Here is an 18,058-nt window from a genome sequence, read left to right as displayed (position 1 = left end):
GTTGTTATGTCTCCCTTTTCATTTCTGATTTTTCTTTTTAATTAGGATACTGTCTTTGTGCCCTCTAGTTAATCTGGCTAAGGGTTTATCTATTTTGTTGATTTTCTCAAAGAACCACCTTCTGGTTTGGTTGATTCTATGGATCATTTTGATTCCACTAGGTTGATTTCAGCCCTGAGTTTGATTATTTCCTGCCATCTACTCCTCTTGGGTGAATTTGCTTCCTTTTGTTCTAGAGCTTTTAGGTTTGCTCTAAAGCTGCTAGTGTATGCTCTCTCCAGTTTCTTTTTGGAGGCACTTGGAGCTATCTCAGAGCTATGAGTTTTCCTCTTGGGACTGTTTTCATTGTGTCCCATAAGATTGAGTATGCTGTGGCTTCATTTTCATTAAACTTTAAAAAGTCTAGAATTTCTTAATTTCTTCCTTGACCAAGTTATCATTGAGTAGAGTGTTGTTCAGCTTCCATGTGTTATGTATGTGGGCTTTCTATTATTTATGTTGTTATTGAAGATCAGCCTTAGTCCGTGATGATCTGATAGGATGCATGAGTTTATTTCAATTTTCTTGTATCTGTTGAGGCCTGGTTTATGACCGATTACATGGACAGTTTTGGAGAAGGTATCATGAGGTGCTGAGAAGGAGGTATAGTCTTTTGTTTTAGGATAAAATGTTCTATAGATATCTGTTAACTCCATTACTGTCATAACTTCTGTTAGTTTCACTGTGTCTCTGTTCAGTTTCTGTTTCCAGGATCTGTCCATTGATGAGAGTGTGGTGTTGAAGTCTCCCACTATTATTGTGTGCAGTGCTATGTGTGCTGTTATCTTTATCAACATTTCTTTAATGAATGGGGATGCCCTTGCATTTGGAGCATAGATGGTAAGAATTGAGAGTTCATCTTGGTAGATTTTACCTTTGATGAATCTGAAGTTTCCCTCTTTATCTTTTTTGATAACTTTAGTTTAAAAGTACATTTTACTCAATATTAGAATGGCTACTCCAGCTTGTTTCTTTGGACCATTTGCTTGAAAAATTGTTTTCCAGCCTTTTACTATGAGGTAGTGTCTGTCTTTGTCACTGAGGTGGGTTTCTTGTATGTAGGAAAATGTTGTGGCCTGTTTACATAACCCTACCTGTAAGTCAATATCTTTTTATTAGAGAACTGTCTCCATTGATATTATGAGATAATAAGGAAAAGCCATTGTTACTTCCTTTTATTTTTGTTGTTACATTTGGGATTCTGTTCTTGCAGCTATCTTCTTTTAGGTTTTTTAAAGGATTACTTTCTTGCTTTTTGTAGGGCGTAATTTCCATCCTTGTGTTGGAGTTTTCCCTTTATTATTCTTTGAAGGGCTGGACTTGTGGAAAGATATAGTGTGAATTTGGTTTTGTCATTGAATACCTTGGTTTCTCATCTATGGCAATTGAGAATTTTGCGAGGTATAGTAGCCTGGGCTTGTATTTTCATTCTCTTAGGGTCTGTATGACATCTGCCCAGGATCTTCTGGCTTGCATAGTTTCTGGGGAGAAGTTAGGTGTAACTCTGATAGGTCTGGCTTTATGTTACTTTACCTTTTTCCCTTAGTGCTTTTAATATTCTTTCTTTGTTTTGTGCATTTCGTGTTTTCATTATTATATGATGGGATGAATTTCTTTTGTGGTCCAAAGTATTTGGAGTTCTGTAGGTGCTTTGTATGTTCATGGTCATCTCTTTCTTTAGGTTGGGGAGGTTTTCTTCTATAATTTTGTTGAAGATATTTACTGGTCCTTTCAGTTGGAAATCTTCCTTCTTGTCTATACCTATTATCCTTAGGTTTGGTCTTCTCATTGTATCCTGGATATCCTAGATGTTTTGGGTTAGGAGCTTTTTGCATTTCACATTTTTTTTATTGTTGTATCGATGTTTTCTATGGTATCTTCTGCACATGAGATTCTCTCTTCTATCTCTTGTATTCTGTTGGTGATGCTTGCATCTATGGCTCCTGCCTTCTTCCCTAGGTTTTCTAGCTCCAGAGTGTCTCCGTGTGTTGTTGTCTCTTTCTTTATTGTTTCTACTTCCATTTTTAGATCCTAGATGGTTTTGTTCAATTCTTTTACCTGTTTTGATGTTTTCCTCTAATTTTTAAGGGATTTTTGGGTTTCCTCTTTAAGGGCTTCTACCTTTTTACCTGTGTTGTTCTCCTGTATTTCTTTAAGGGAGTTATTTATGTCCTCCATCATCATTATGAGAAGTGACTTTAGATCCATATCTTGCTTTTCTGGTGTGATAGTGTATCCAGGACTTGCTATGGTGGGAGAGTTGGGTTCTGATGATGACAAGTAACCTTGGTTTTTGTTGCGTCTGTTCTGATGCTTGTCTCCCACCATCAGATCATCTCAAGTGCTCCCAGCCCTTGCTATATCTGATGAAGCCTGTCCCTCCTTTAATCCCGGTTGAGTCAGAACTCCTCAGAGTCCAGCTTTCTCTGTGTTCCTGAGATTCTGGGTGTGTCAGAGTTCTTGGCAGTCAAGCTTCCTCCAAGACCCTGAGATCCTGGTTTGACCAAGCTCCTGGGGTCCTGGGATCCTCAGATCCTGAGCATATTAGAGTGACTGGAAGTGGTACCTGCTCTGTGGGCAGTGGGGCTGTAGAAACCAAGGTAGACCAGTGCTGACTGGAAGGAACCCGAGCCACTGGTTGGGCAGGGTTCCCATGTCCCTGTTCCTGCTGGCACCAGGCACTTCTGGTATCATTGGAACAGATGTTGTGTTCCACTCACCAGTGATCCTAAGATCCTGGGCATGCTAGGGCCCTGGCGGAGTGGAGAGTCCTCTGGGGACTGTGGGACTGTCCACTGAGTTAGTGGCCAAGGTGACCTGGCACTGGTGGTGAATGGAAGGAACCTGGATAATTTATTGTACAGATTCTTGTCAATGACTCTAGGAAAGAATTAGCGATGTTTGAATCTCAGCATACTGTGCTAATAAACTTCTGTATAAATCCATTTATGGTATAAAAAGGTAGGCCACTGTTGTGTTTCTGTTCTTCACAGTATTGAGCCACTGCATATTATAAAGATACATTTCAATGTTTCTTTCTAATATATAGCCCTGGGATATACTAAGTTTTTTAATCTCAAAATTATCTTTCAAAAACTGCTCTATTCCTGGTGCTGGGAACCTACCTAACTATTCAGTGCTAGTAAAACCATGGTTGCTGGAAAAGAATCCACAGTTTGCTAATCCAGCATAAGCCCTAACAGTCATCTATAAACAGCTGCCCTTACATGCAGTTAAGTGTACTCCTCCCCTCTCATGCAAACTTCTCTTTGCAACAGAGAATGTTACAGAAATTTCCAATCAACCAAGATGCAGAGTTGTGGAGACCAGACTCCTGCACCTATAGCTCATGGAACACTGTGGACAAGGAAGCAGAAAGCATCTAAGAGCCAGAGGACCAGGCAGTTTGCTTTGAGAGTATTTCTCCTAGCAACACATCTTCAAGTGTCATCAACATGGTTGCCCAAATGTGAGTTGAACAAAGATGATACCAATGAACACGACAAGCTGGATGGGAAAGGCCCAAGAAGGCTCAACCCTAGGCAACTGAGACAAGCTGGGAGTGGGAGAGGGGATCTTCCCTTGGAAAGAACACCAAATGTTGCAGAGCCAAATGGCCATCCCTGAAACATGTATACAAGTAACACTAATCGTGATTACTAGGTTATATTTAGGAATATAGATGTATATGCAAATACATATAAGCATGCAATAACAAATAGCAAAAAGCAGGGAGGGCTCTTTGAGAGGAAGAAGGGAAAGGAGAAACATTGTAACTAAAACACAAACAAAACAAAGAAGCTATACTGTGTTAATTTTTATTGCCCATCCATACCATGACACTTGATTATTTTGGAGAAAGCATGTTGTTTGAAAAGACAAACTAAAAAGGACAAAAAACTTCAGTGGTGGTTTATAACATTGTTGAAAATATCTGGCTCTTAAAGAGTAAAAATATATATCTTTAATTATTTCTTGGGGCAAGAACTCATGCACGGAATAAGCAGGGAAGAGCACTTAGTAAAATATACTTTACATGCCACTTTAAAGAATTAATTCCTGTATTTAATCTACATATCATCATTTAGTTGACTTTATGCATTAGATACTTTATAACAAAATACTTAATGTTTCATCCACATACCTAAGAGGATATATATTTGTTTTGGCTACATTGTATTAGGGAAATGGAGGACACACCCTCATGTCAGCTAGCCCATAAAAGTTCCCATTTATATTCTTTGTCACATTTTAAATATTGCTAGTTTCCCTTCATTCTCAAAGACCATTACACATAAAAGAGGTTCACTGATGTAAGCATGCTATGCAAAGGAATCAGATTCCCTATGATTTGAGATCTAAGCCATAGGATGGCAATAAAAATAGGGAAATAAAAGAGTGGACAAAGAAACTTTGCCAACAGGCTCCTAGCTCTGCATCTTTTTCAGATCCATGAAACTGCAGCAACTGGGCAGTGAACTGTTGACTCCAATGTAAAAACTACTCTCACCTGTAAACAAGAGAAATACAAAGAAATCTGGAGCAACTGCAAGCACACATGCACCAGAGATCAGCCTCAGTGTCTCTCCTCAGATGCTAGAAACTCTGTTGAATGTCACATCTGAACTTAGAATAAAGTGCAAGTCAGAGCTCATGAATAGTAACAGAGAAGTCAGGCAGAGACAAACCATGGAGAGACACAGAAGGAAGTGATCCAGATCACAAGCTTCAAAAGTGGTGGTGGAAATGGTTGAGGAGAAGAGAAAGACAGTTTTAGGGGTAGAAGATGCATTGCATATGAAATTGGGGGTTCATTCACAGACAGATCAAGAGTAATTGCTTTAAAAGATCACTGTTATTCTCTCTGATGAGTGGAGGTCAAACTCCACATTCCTGCTGCTGCAAGCTAACTTCTTCCAGTTCCACTGAGTTACTTCCTAAAGAGATCTTCACCAAGATGTATAATATTGTACTTTTTTGGATATACAGTATTATTTTATAAACAGCACTCTCCATTTTCTCCTAAAATGTTCACACTCTGGGTCTCTCCTTGAAAACTTTGGCCATGTCTCTTAGAAAGTGCTCTTCCCTTATCCTGAGCATAGCACTCTGGAGACATCGGGTCTGCAAGCTGCCCTCCTGGAGAGGTGGGAGTGTTAGTTAGGACTAGAGAAAGCTACATAAAGATCATCATCTGGAGAAAACCAGTTTGCAAAGGACGCCCTTATTTACCTTGGCTTCATTGAGTAGAAGGGCTCTGACATGCCAATGATATGAACTTGGAAGGGATATGGCACTATGAAGTGGCACACAGAAGGTCCAGGTAGGGTTACTTCTCTTCTCTCCCCACTTTTATCCCCTAGAAACTAGGCCACAGGCAGTAAGTAGCATACCTCCAGGATCCTCTAGATCTTACCCTGGTAAAATCTGCCCTTGCTCTCCAGACCCAGACTCACACCTTTTACAACATAATTATCTTAGTAGAGATTAGGCTGTTCTGTGGATAAGAGCAGCAAAGATGGTTCTAAGCAGGGTGTGTAATACACTAAACAAAAACCATACTGGTCTAACTTTATTCCCATGAAGGAGTGCAAACCACTATGTAAGCTGTTTTTCAGCAGTACATTGGATGCATATTTTAACTGTTAGGAATATATTCACACTGCTTTAGGACTGCTTTAGGAAAGTCATCGCTATCAAACCCACTGTCTTAGAAATAGCTCTGCTTATAGAATAAAGGTGTGAGCCAGAATAGGGCTCAGGAACCAGCTGATCTCCCTGACCCTCATGCATCTATATACCTGCTTAACATTGTTCACAGAACCTGTTGTCCTTTAGCATGTGTGTCACCTTCCACACTTCTGAGTGCAAGCCCTGTGAAGGCTGAAGTTTGTGAAACTGTCTGTTACAACCCTGGAGTGTATCAGGTTGGCTAGAATGGCTGGCCACCAACTCCCAGTGATATGTTGGTCTTTACTGCCTAAAACTAGAATCATTATGCCCATCCATTCTAAATAGTAAGTTATAGATATCAAGCAAAATGTCCTCATAATTGCAAGACAAACACTGGACACAATGGAAATTTTAATTTTCTGCTGATATAAAGAAAATTAGGGAAAAGAGGAGTGAAGAGGGGTAGGCAGGAGGAAAGCAAATAAGAAAAAAGGAGAAGTGAGCAGAAGGAAGAAGTCAGAAGAAGGAGAAATCTTAGTTAAAAGTGATAATGTAGAATTGGGAAAATATGGTGGTAACTATGGAAGTGTTAGAGCATGGCTTGAGAAGTACTCAAATAATGAGGTGAACAGACAAGAAGATAAGAAGTTTGTACAGAGAAGACAATGGAAGACTATACAAGCTTGGATGACAGGGCAAAGCCCAAGAATATCATGAGACTCTATAGGTCAGACCCCACATTATCAGACAGACCCCAGAGAGTCTGTCTACTACCTTATATCTAATCTGTGGTTGAAGGGAAAAATTTAAAGGCATTTAAGGAATAATATGATTAAAGTTCCTGACAGATGCGTCAGCCAAGCTTCAGTGGATGACCTCATACCCAGAGGTATATGGGCAGTCAAACAGGACTCTGTAGAAATGTAGATAATTAATTTAAGGAGAGAGAGAGAGAGAGAGAGAGAGAGAGAGAGAGAGAGGAGATACAAAGTTGAGTAGGATAGAGATAGGAGGAGTTGGGAGAGGAGCAGGTGTTAAGTATCATCAAAACCCATTATGAAATTGCCAGTGAATTGATGAATCATTATAATCATGATGGAGGAAGGCTATTGTATTAGAGATCCCAGTGCCATAGAAAAAGCAGAGGTAGAGGCAGAAGAAACCATAACATCTCCAAGTCTTTCTCAGAAAGCAAACAAGATGTGTGACTTGTGAGAAAGGCTGGCTTTCTAAAACATGGAAGGTCACAAAGACTTCTGGAGATAACATTGACACAAAGGGAGGAGGAAATTGAGGTGCAGGATTTGAAAAGTGGGTGTACTAATGTAGTCACTGCCTTCTGAGTGCCTTCCCAGCCAGGCATTGTATGAGCACATTTGAGACCTGGGTGTTGACTTGGGGAAAACAGTAATCATGAGACCATAAAATACCAGGAATGCTCTAACACAGTGAGCTAGCAAAGTGGGAAGTGTGTTGAGCGGGTGTAAATTTTGCCCAAGAACACTGGCAAAATTTTAGGGAGGAAATAGCACTTGGGTGAGGTTGTAAATCTGAAGAACATTGGTCTAAAAATAACACCTCCTGAAGGAAGAAATATGGAACATTGAGGGAACACAAGCAAGCTTGCCTTAGGCAGCACGAGGAAGAAGAAATCTTTTAATGTCAACATATAATGCATGTTCCATTGGGCTTTTTAATGGTTGTATCCACATACAAAACTGATTCCTAAGCATTCTTATATAGTATATGACTGTCACCCCACAATGGAATGTCATTTGGGTCCACCAACCATACACCAAGCCAGGCCTTGGATTCCACATATTTTTTTATTTTTAAGAGAGAGAAAAAGAGGAAGGGAGAAACAGGTAGAAGCTGTGTAGGTAGGGAACCAGGGGAGCTCTGGGAAATGTTATAGAGGGAATGAATATGATCAAAATATATGAAATACCCAAAGAATAAACAAACCATTATTTTGAAGTCTGACACAATATTTTTGGGTATATGTGTGAGTGCATGTGTGTGTGTGTGTGTGTGTGTGTGTGTGTGTAAGAGTGTGCATGCATTCTTGTGCATGTGTTTGTGGGGGTTAAAGGATAACCATGGGAGTTTCTCCTCTTCTTTTGTTAGATGGTTTCTACTAACAGACCGGGAACTTAATAGGCTGCACTGGCTAGCCTCCAAGCCTCAGTCACATTTTGGTCTTTGTCTCCCAAGAACTTGGGTCATAAGTCAGAGTTACTATACCCAGCCTTTTAAAAAAGGTGGATTCTGGAGGTCAAACTCACATTTGCAAGACAAGGTTTTTACTATTCCTACAGTTCATGACTTCAGTATGACTGATTGAGTGGCATATCCATATGCCATGCTGTATGTATGGTTAACATAAAGGATTACTATGGAACATTGGTTTTTCCCTTCCACCACATGGGCTTTAGGGTTTGAACTTGAGTCATTAGGCTTAGTGGCAAGCATCTTTACCTACTCAGTCATCTGCCAGGTCCGTCCTTAGTGTATTTATTGCCATATAATTAAAAGCCTTAGGGAGCCTAATAGCAAAACCATGTACAGGGAATAACTACATGTCCATCAAGTGGATTTTCAGTCCAATGGTGGTGATGGTCATTTAATTTCTCACTGTTTAATCTGCATCTGATAAACCTTCAGGATCAAGTTCTAAGCTTGATGATATCTCTGATCTCTCACTCTTTATTCAAGGAGCCTAAGGCCCCCAACAGGCTTGAAAATCATTTAAAAATTCTCTGTTGCTGATGGGAGTACAAACTTGTACAACCACTTTGGATACCAATTTGGTGGTTTTTCAGAAAATTTGGATTAGTTCTATTCCAAGACCCAGCTATATCACTCCTGGGTATATACCCAAAAGATGCTCTATTATACCACAAGGACACTTGCTCAACTATGTTTGTAGCAGCTTTTTTCATAATAGCAAGGACATGTAAGGAAACAACCCACATGTCCCTCTACTGAAGAATGGATAAAGAGAATGTGGTATATTTACACGATGGAAAACTACTCAGATATGAAACACAAAGACATCATGAAAATTTCAGCTAAATGGATGGAACTAGAAAATATCAACTCGAGTGACGTAACCTAGACCCAGAAAGACACCCATGGCATGCACTTACATCTAAGTAGACATTAGCCATAAAGTACAAGATAACCGTGTTGCAATCCACAGACCCAAAGAAACTGAGTAATAAAGAAGACCCAAGGGAGGATGTGTGAATCCCACTCAGAAGGGAAAATAAAATAGACATCAGAGGTGGGTGAAGGAAGGGACCAGGATGAAGGAGGAGGTAAGGAAGAGAACAAGGATGGGAATCAGGTGGGGGGAGAGGATGGGAGAGGGCTGGGTGTGAGAACAAAAATTGGTGGGGAACATGTCTAAGACTAGCAAGAGCCAACCCCTGACACTTAACGATACTCTGCTATGCTTGCAGTCAGGAACCTAACATAACTATGCTTGAGAGGCTTTATCCAGCGGCTGATCAAAAAAGATGCAGAGCTGCTTTCCAGAAATAAACCCATATACCATAACCAAAACACCACGCAGACCTTTGGAGTCTTATTGAAGAGTAGGGGGTAGGATTGAGGGAGCCATGGAGGTCAAGGACACCACAAAAAGACCTACAGAGTCAACTAACCTGGGCCCATATTAGCTCACAGAGACTGAAATAGCAACCAAAGAGCATGTAGTGGCTAGACTTAAGCTCCCTACTCATTTGCAGCAGATGTGTAGCTTGGTCTTTGTGTCGGCCCTCTAAGAATTGAAGCAGAGCAGGGGCTGTCTCTGACTCTGCCATTGTATTCCCTTCCCCTAATATCTGGTTGGACCTCAATGGGAGAGAATGTGCTTAGTCCTGCAAAGACTGGATGTCCCAGGACAGGGTGGTACCCAAGGAGGACTGCCCCTTCTCTGAGGAAAAGGGATGGGGGTAATGGGAGATGGATTTGTAAGGGTGAGGGAGGAAGGAAGGGAGAGATGCTGTGATTAAGATGCAAAGTGAATAAATAAATAAATAAACAAATAAAAGTATTGAGATCCTTCTGACTCAGTGTTATAATAAAGTGTAAGCCACACTACACTATTGATGAAAACATCAACATTACCTCCAAGGACCATCCCAGCCTGACAACACTTTCTCAGACGACATGCTGGGCAGTTTTTTCTGCGGATTTTATCAACAATGCAGTCATTTCTTCCAGCACATAAATAGTTATGCTGCCCTAAAAATGAAAAAGTACAAGTTATTCACAAGTTATAAAGACTCAGAGTCAAAAGGTCTACACAGAGCATCAGGCTTATGATCCTTATAGCCTGCCTTTTGCTGGCCACCACTGTATGCTAGAAATGAGACAGACCCACGTGGTACCTCACCTTTGAGTTCAGGGTCTAAATGAGATAATAGTGAGTGCTAAAAACATTTAAACAGAAGTTTGCATCTAAATAAGGAAGCCATGACTATTAAATTGAATACAATTTTTATGTCATGGCAGGTAAAGAGCTGGGTAGTCTAGCATTTAATTTTAAGTGGCAAGGGGCATTCTGATAGTTGAGCACCCTGACATGAAGTTACAATCTTAATGGGTTGACATAACCCACATTTCCTCTAATGTGTCACTTCAATGGCAACTACAGAAGACTGGAATGGATGCTCAAATGGTATTAGTGGATCCATAGGGCCTGGAAGCTCAGTTCATTCTAATGATGAGCATCTTTGCAACTAAGTGCGGGGCCATCAGAACTTGGAAGCAGAAACACCATCCCGTAAGGTATAGTTACAGGTTAGTCTCCATGTAGTCTGTTTGGCAAAAGGAACATGGCAATCATGCAGTCCCAACAAGAGTTGCCTATGAATGTAGCATGGAGCCCAGACACTGCCTCTGTAGCTCAATAACTGCCCAGAACTTGCAGCCATTCAGAATATAAGGGACTTCATTACAGGTATCATTTCCTTAAGTACCTGGGTGCATGTTTAGGTTTAAAAAAGTCAAGAACAAATGGACTGGATTTGTTCCAGTGTTAGTATGGAAATCTATACAGTCTTAAACTTTGGGAATGACAGTCCAGTAAAACATCTGTTGCCTACACTTTTCTAATAACAATCTTTCCCAGCTTATATGCAGGTTTTAAGATGTAGCAAATGCTACATTTATTTGCTTGTTCCTTGTACAACATAACTTCGCCCTGGTCCAATATTACATGATCATTCTGCATGTCTATAACAAGGCAATCTATTAAACTACTTAGCTATCTACCTGCACATTCTCCAACAGGAGTTAACCACATGCATGTCATAATGACAACCCCAATAGGAGATGCTGTCTAGCTCCCAATTAATGTTTACAGCACCTGTCTATGTTGAAACTTGAGGAAGAATTTCCTGAACTGTATGACACAACATGACATTTCTCCTGGGGAAATTTATCATCTATTTCAGAATGGGAAAAGAAGGGAAGAAATAGCAACTATTACATTATATTTGTTTTTCCTTTGTATTTATTTGTGTGTGTGTGTGTGTGTGTGTGTGTGTGTGTGTGTGTGTGTGTGCCAAGGGGAGCAGTTGAAGTCTATAAGTCAACCCTTAGTATCTTACAAAAGATCTCCCTCTGAGTCCTAGGGCTCACCTATTAGACTAGGTTGGCTGGTCTCAGTAAGCTCCTGGAGCCATCTGTCTTTGCCTCTCCAACACTGTGATTAAAGGCTCACACCATCATACATGGCTGGGTCCTTAAGCTACCTCAGCCCCCCTCCCTTTTCATTTAAATTATGTATATCTTTTTGTGTTCTTCAGAGTCTAGCATGCTAACTATCCCTATCTTACAAGTGTCTCCCACGCTCCTTGACACCCTTCCCTCCTCTGACTCATCCTTTAAGGATCTGCTTATCCTTTTCCATCTAGTCTAACCTGAATGATCCCAGAAAACCTTTGGTGTTTTTCTATGAGCCAAATGCTTGTTTCATACAATCCGCATGCCAATTTTTCATAGTGGAAGCTGAATTTTAATGCTTTAACACATTTATCTAATAAAATGTCGATAAACATTTGTTGGATAAATATATGCATCTTAATGCTTATTGTTCACATATGGCCATCCGAATATAGTCATACACAGGGATGTAACCTATACAATTGAATGCATTGTTAGGCATAGTAAATTAAGATGGTTATTTTTTCCTCTCCAAGCATTTTTATTATATACAATTTTATATATAACCCACTGCCATTTATAATACTATACCATGAATTATAACATAATTCATGAGTACAATATAAGAATACACATGTGTGTATTTGTGTGTATGTGTATGCATATGTGTGTGTATGTGTGTGCATGTCTGTATGTGCATGTGTGCATGCATGTGTGCATGCATGAGTGTCTGTGTATGTGTTTGTGTGTGTGTGCATGTATGTGCGTGCATGTGTGTGTCTCTGTGTGTACATGTGTGCATCTCTGTATGTGTATATTGGTGTTGGGTGGGTACATGCACATGGAAGTGAGATAACAACTTTGGATTTCTCGGGTATCTTTCTGGCTTTTATTTTTCACAGTTGACTATGTATTTACTTCATCATTTTAAAATCATTCCTTCTATCAGCATAGATCATAGCAGATATCTAAAACATCCTTTTCGGTTTTTTGCCATGGTGATTTTTAAATTATATTTTTCTTGTTTAAAACAACTTTTAAATTTAAATACACTTTGATCATATTTCCCCTATCCCCAAGTCCCTCCAAATCCTCTGCTCCTCCCAACACACTCAGATTTAAGTTCTTTCTCAAACACCCTATACAGCAACAAACCCCCAAACTAAGACAACAAAATAAAACCATACACAAAAAGGAAAAAGAAAAAACAAAACTCCAAACTGTAACAAAAGAAAACCACACTGAAGTACATGGTATCCATATGTGTTAGTCAACTACTCCTCAACATAAGGACTGTCCTGGCGTGACTGATATAACCAGTGTCCACACTAATAGAGAAAACAGATTTTCCCTCTCCAAGCATGTATAAATGACAGTTCAGTTGTCAACTTTTACTCTTGTAGCTAGGTTTTCATTCATTCATTCATTCATTCATTCATTCATTTTTTAAAAAATACAAAATAAAATATAGTAAGATAAAACAAAAACTATCACATCACAGTTGGACAAGTCAAAGCAACAGATGGAAAAGAAGGCACTGGAATCAGAGACCCACTCATTTCACAAGAGTGGGGAGTTGGAGGCCATGGGGAGTTGTGGGAGAGACTATGGGAAGAGACAGCTAAAATTAAGGGGCATTTGAGGGGTAGTATGGCAACCTAATGTAGTAGAAACTTCTTAAAATATATACATGCATGAAGGTAATCTAAATAAAATCTACAAGTAATGGGGGAGACAGGATCCCCATCTCTTGTCACCCAGCCAAGCTCCCAGTACTGGGATTAGGTTACATCTAATTAAGTTGTTGGCCAAAGGGACTAGTGGGAATCCCCAAACAACACAGTCTGTTGCCAGTACTATAGGGTTGCTCTCCACAGATAGCAAGGACACATTGCTGAAGACAATGCCTATATTGAACATGATAGTGAGCTAGTGTCTACATAGAGCCTTCATGCCATGCTTCTTTGGTACAGGAAAGTAATCTGCATGCTATCAAAAAAGTAACATAAACACCAAGGCAACCACAACTCCTTTACCACAAGGGTATACTGCCTGATATGTTGAGGCAATGTGACACAAAGCTTGTGAAAGTAACTAACCAATAACTAATTCCAATCTACCAGATGTAGCCCATACGTAGCACTGCTTGTGTGATCAAGAACCTAAGACTAGACAGTCCAAGGATTATGGAAAAGCCACATAATACTGGTCTAAAAAAGGAAAAATAAGTAGAGATAAAATGTCCCCTAATGATATTCCTCTGTATTTTTTTCAGTGCCTTGTTCATCTGTCACCAGAGAGGCCTCCTCCTGCAGCATACAGAAAAAATACAAAAACCCATAGCCAGATATTACATAGAGAGTCAGAGACCTTGAGACACTCAGATTTAAACATCCCCATCAAATTCCTCCCCTCAGAGCTCAGGAAACCCATGGAAGAGGAGGCAGAAAGAGTATGAGAGCCAGAGGGAAATAAGGCCTTCTAAGTCAAAGAGAATTAGCAACTGCATTAGGTACCCTGTGCGTGCATGTGTGCATGCCTGAATGTTTGTGTGTGTGTGTGTGTGTATGTGTGGCTGAGTAATTGCACTTACATATTGTTTCTAACCTCTCCCTATATTAAACTCCCTGCTGTTTCAATTATTTAAAAACATTCATATTATAAAAAAATGTGACTAAGTAACTTCACTGTCTAGTGAATTTTTATTCATAATATTTTAATTATGTTACATGGTTCCATTTTAACTGAAATAAAACTTTCACACTGTAAATTAGAAGAAGAATCTCCTATAAAATATTAAAAGAAAAGTCTGTATGATGTTGGTCATTTTTGAAGAGTTTTTTTGTGTTGTTTCATTTTTTGTTTTTGTTTTCTTTGGGGGGGGGGGTTAGGATTATCTGAGTATGGAAGAAGGATGTCCACATGAGTAGAACTGCCCTTGGAAGCCATGAGTGCCAGGTCCCTGGAGTTGGAGTTCTAGGCAGTTACAAGCTGCCTGACATGGATGCTTGGAACCAAACTTACATCCTTTGTAAGAAGAGTGCATGGTCCTATGCATCGAGCCATTACTCTAGCGTTTGAGCTGCCTTTTAGTAAGAGCACAAGTGACCAAATGTCAGTTGTGTATAGGAATATTTACAGGGTATCATGGTTTTCTTTTGTAAATCGGAAGAAACTACACAGAAAAGAATCTATAAGAGTAAGTGTAGTAGCCGGGCATGGTGGCGCATGCCTTTAATCCCAGCACTTGGGAAGCAGAGGCAGGCGAATTTCTGAGTTCGAGGCCAGCCTGGTCTACAAAGTAAGTTCCAGGACAGCTAGGGGTACACAGAGAAACCCTGTCTCAAAAAAACAAAACAAAACAAACAAACAAACAAACAAAACAAAACAGCAACAACAAAAAAGAGTAAGTGTAGTCTATCTCAGGAACTATGACCCAGGAGGTGGAAACGGAGGTGCCATGAATTGGTGCACATGAAGAAAGTCTTCCCACCACAGACACACAGAAGTCTTGGATAAAATTCAATAGACGCATGTTGCTTATTAATTTGGGCTACTTTTTATAGACTCAATTTCTATAACCCAGAAATGGAGAAAGAAAAGGGCAGAGATAATCTCAAAAGGCACATGTAGAGCCTAGGCTCTAAGAACTGGGCTTTAAAGCCCATGGATGAGTGCCACTGGGTATATCAACCTCACCCCAAAGCGGGCTCCATGCCCAGGAATAGTTGACCAACACAAAGCAAACTCCATGATTTTTCTGTGGGATTTTGTTTCATCTTGTTGTTGATTTTGTTTGAGTATCCTTTTTGTCTTACTATATTTTTTACTTATTTATTTTGTTTTTCGTGTGTGTGTGTGTGTGTGTGTGTGTGTGTGTGTGTGTGTGCGCGCGCGCGCGCGCGCGCTTGACAAAAAAAGCAAAAGAAAGCAAGAGAGGTGAAGAAAGAGAGAGCATAAGGTTGGATAGGTAGAAAGATGAAGAGGATCTGAGACAGGGAGAAAAAGTATGATTAAATACATATTGAATGAATAAAATTTCTAATGGAAAAAAAACACAGGTAAACTAAGCAGGCTTAAAGGAGAACACTAAAAACTCGTGTCTCTAGCTGCATATTTATCAGAAGATGGCCTAGTCGGCCATCAGTGGAAAGAGAGGCCCATTGATCGTGCAAACTTTATCTGCCTCAGTACAGGGGAACGCCAGGGCCAAGAAGTGGGAGTGGGTGGGTGGGGGAGTGTGTGGGGGACTTTTGGGATAGCATTGGAAATGTAAATGAAATAAATACCTAATTAACAAAAAACAAAAAAAAAGTTAAAAAAAAGAAAAAACCTGAACTCTGCTTAAAAAGTAGACTTTCACAAGGCTACCGCGACCATGAAAATAGGAGAAGACACAGCACAGGAAGGCCAATGAAGTCAAACTTAAGATGAGAAGGCAAAATGACTAGGACTAAAACCAAGACAAAATAAATCGTTGGATATAGAGCAGGGCAGCTGTGTGTAGTGGGTGGCTGGAGCCTTCCCTTGGACAGCTATGCAGGACTTTTCTTGTCCTTTTCTACTTTGTTTCTGCATCGTGAAGAATGGCTTATTCCTCCACAATTCTTCCATGATTTGGGGCTCAACTTGGGCCCAATTTCCATGTACAGAGCCCTCTGAAACTCTGAGCCAAAGTAAACCACTCTCTCTTTAAGTCATTCTGTCAGTTATTTAGTCACAACTGTACACAACCAGTGCAATGCAGATTATTTCAATGCTACTAGAAATATAGATACTTACAAATTATTTTTAACTAAAGAATATTTTGTAGAATTTAAAAGCTTTATATGCTCTTAACAGAAACAGGAGCAGCTAGAGTCGATTTTCCTCAACTCTCTGCAAGGTATTCCACAATGAATGAACAGAATTTTGATTGATAAACTTAAGTAGGTGCTTATGAAGAAAGGTTCTGACACTCTGCCAAGCATCCTACAATGGATAGAAAATCCCTCACAATGAAGAACTTTGTGGTATCCAAATATCTGTACAACTGTTTGTGAAATAATGGCATAAATTTTTGGCCCCGTCACTTTTCAAAAACTGTATTTTCTACTTCTGTCCAGTGTTGGCTACAACAGATACTAGGAGTTAGATTATTCAAATTTAATCTTATCATCCAAAATAACCTGCAATCATTGGAGAAATTATTGATGAAATAATAGGCAAACAAATGGGATGCTCTTTTACAGCAAAAAAAAAAAAAAAAAAAAAAGTTGATTTTTATGGAAGTCTGAGAAAACTGTGCCAAAGCCATGTTGGTGCTATGGCGTGAAGACTGTTTCTGCCTCCAGAGTTTATGCTGATATTTAATATCATAGAGAGACATGAAGAGGTAGGAGCAGATGGGATCGCTGAATAGAGCTTTGTCATAACAGGGGGCTAACCTGTGCATGCCATTCAAGATTTAAGAGAATAGTGATTTCATGGATAACTTCAGGAGAGGGTCTACTATAACATCCAGTTTTCTGGAACTCAGTTTAGCTCTTTGTCTCAACATAAGTCCTTCTTTGTCTCAGGACTCAGAAACCAAGAAGGTATTAGGTGTGTCCCCTCAACCTGGACCAGAACCATGATCTAGAAACAAATCACTTTCCTCATAATTCATCCAGCCTGCCGTATTATGTTGTTAGCAACAGGAAATGAACTAAGACAGTGGCTAAACATAATTTAAATAAATTCATGTGATTAAAGCACATTGAATGTATAAAGATCATGATAATGTTAAAAGGAACAAATGAGAGAAAGACACAAAACTCACTGGAAAATTCTAGATTTTAGGATACAAACTACTCACTTTGGAACTTGATAATTAAATTTAAAAACTTGCCCAGCTCAAGGCTTCCATTATAAATTGTACTTTAAAAATAGAAAATTTCCTTTTGGAAGAAAGAAACAGGAGAGTGATTTGTAGGAGATAAAATCAGAAAGGACAATAAAAGTGGAAAAGCATCCTTTTGCTGTGTCCAAAGAAATAACCACTCCTTGTGATGTCTAAAAAGGCCATCAAAACACTCGTCCATTTTACAACTTTGTGTCTTTGTGGAACCACCACTTTATAGACTTCACCCAAAACAGCAGATTGGATGTGATTACAGAAAGGAGACTCGATCAGTCTTTTATGAAGGCTAATATTAAAGTGACTTACAAACTTGTAAAACAATGCCATTCTTCTTACAGCTTACAAGCATATCTTAATTTCACTTTAATATGAAACCAGTAGGATTTGTTGTGCATGTATCCTGTCAGAGATTCATAAAACATGAACAAAAGAATCATGCTGATAATCAAAGATTCTTGTAAGCACAATTTTACTTGCCATTGGATTCTTTGTTCAGAAAAAAAAACAATATCTAATGGATTATTATGTTTGAAATGAGGGAAGCAGAATTTCAGAATGTATAAAATCATGGGGCTGAAGAGATGGCTCAGTGCTTAAGAGTGATTCTTGCTCTCCTAGAGGATCAGACAGGGGCTCTCAGCACCCACATTGGTGGCTCACAACCACCTATAAGTATAACTCCAGGGGAGTGAGTGCTCTCTTCTGACCTTCACAGGTACCTGGCATACACACGCACAGATGCATACACACACACACACACACACACACACACACACACACACACACACA

At 39.6% G+C, this 18,058-nt stretch overlaps 1 protein-coding gene across 3 annotated transcripts in view; it reads right to left on the bottom strand.

Annotated features, from left to right (window-relative positions):
* Positions 1 to 18,058, bottom strand: part of Pgr (progesterone receptor) — an 80,676-nt gene that overhangs the window by 50,511 nt on the left and 12,107 nt on the right. For all 3 annotated transcript variants that reach the window (XM_029481818.1, XM_029481817.1, XM_021172709.2), the window contains exon 3: positions 9,847 to 9,963. In XM_029481818.1, the coding sequence (XP_029337678.1) occupies positions 9,847 to 9,963 (117 nt within the window). The remainder of the gene's footprint in view (positions 1 to 9,846; positions 9,964 to 18,058) is intronic.

Source organism: Mus caroli, chromosome 9 (genome assembly GCF_900094665.2).
Source record: "Mus caroli chromosome 9, CAROLI_EIJ_v1.1, whole genome shotgun sequence".
Classification (NCBI taxonomy): domain Eukaryota; kingdom Metazoa; phylum Chordata; class Mammalia; order Rodentia; family Muridae; genus Mus; species Mus caroli.
This window is presented reverse-complemented; position numbering and strand designations above follow the sequence as displayed.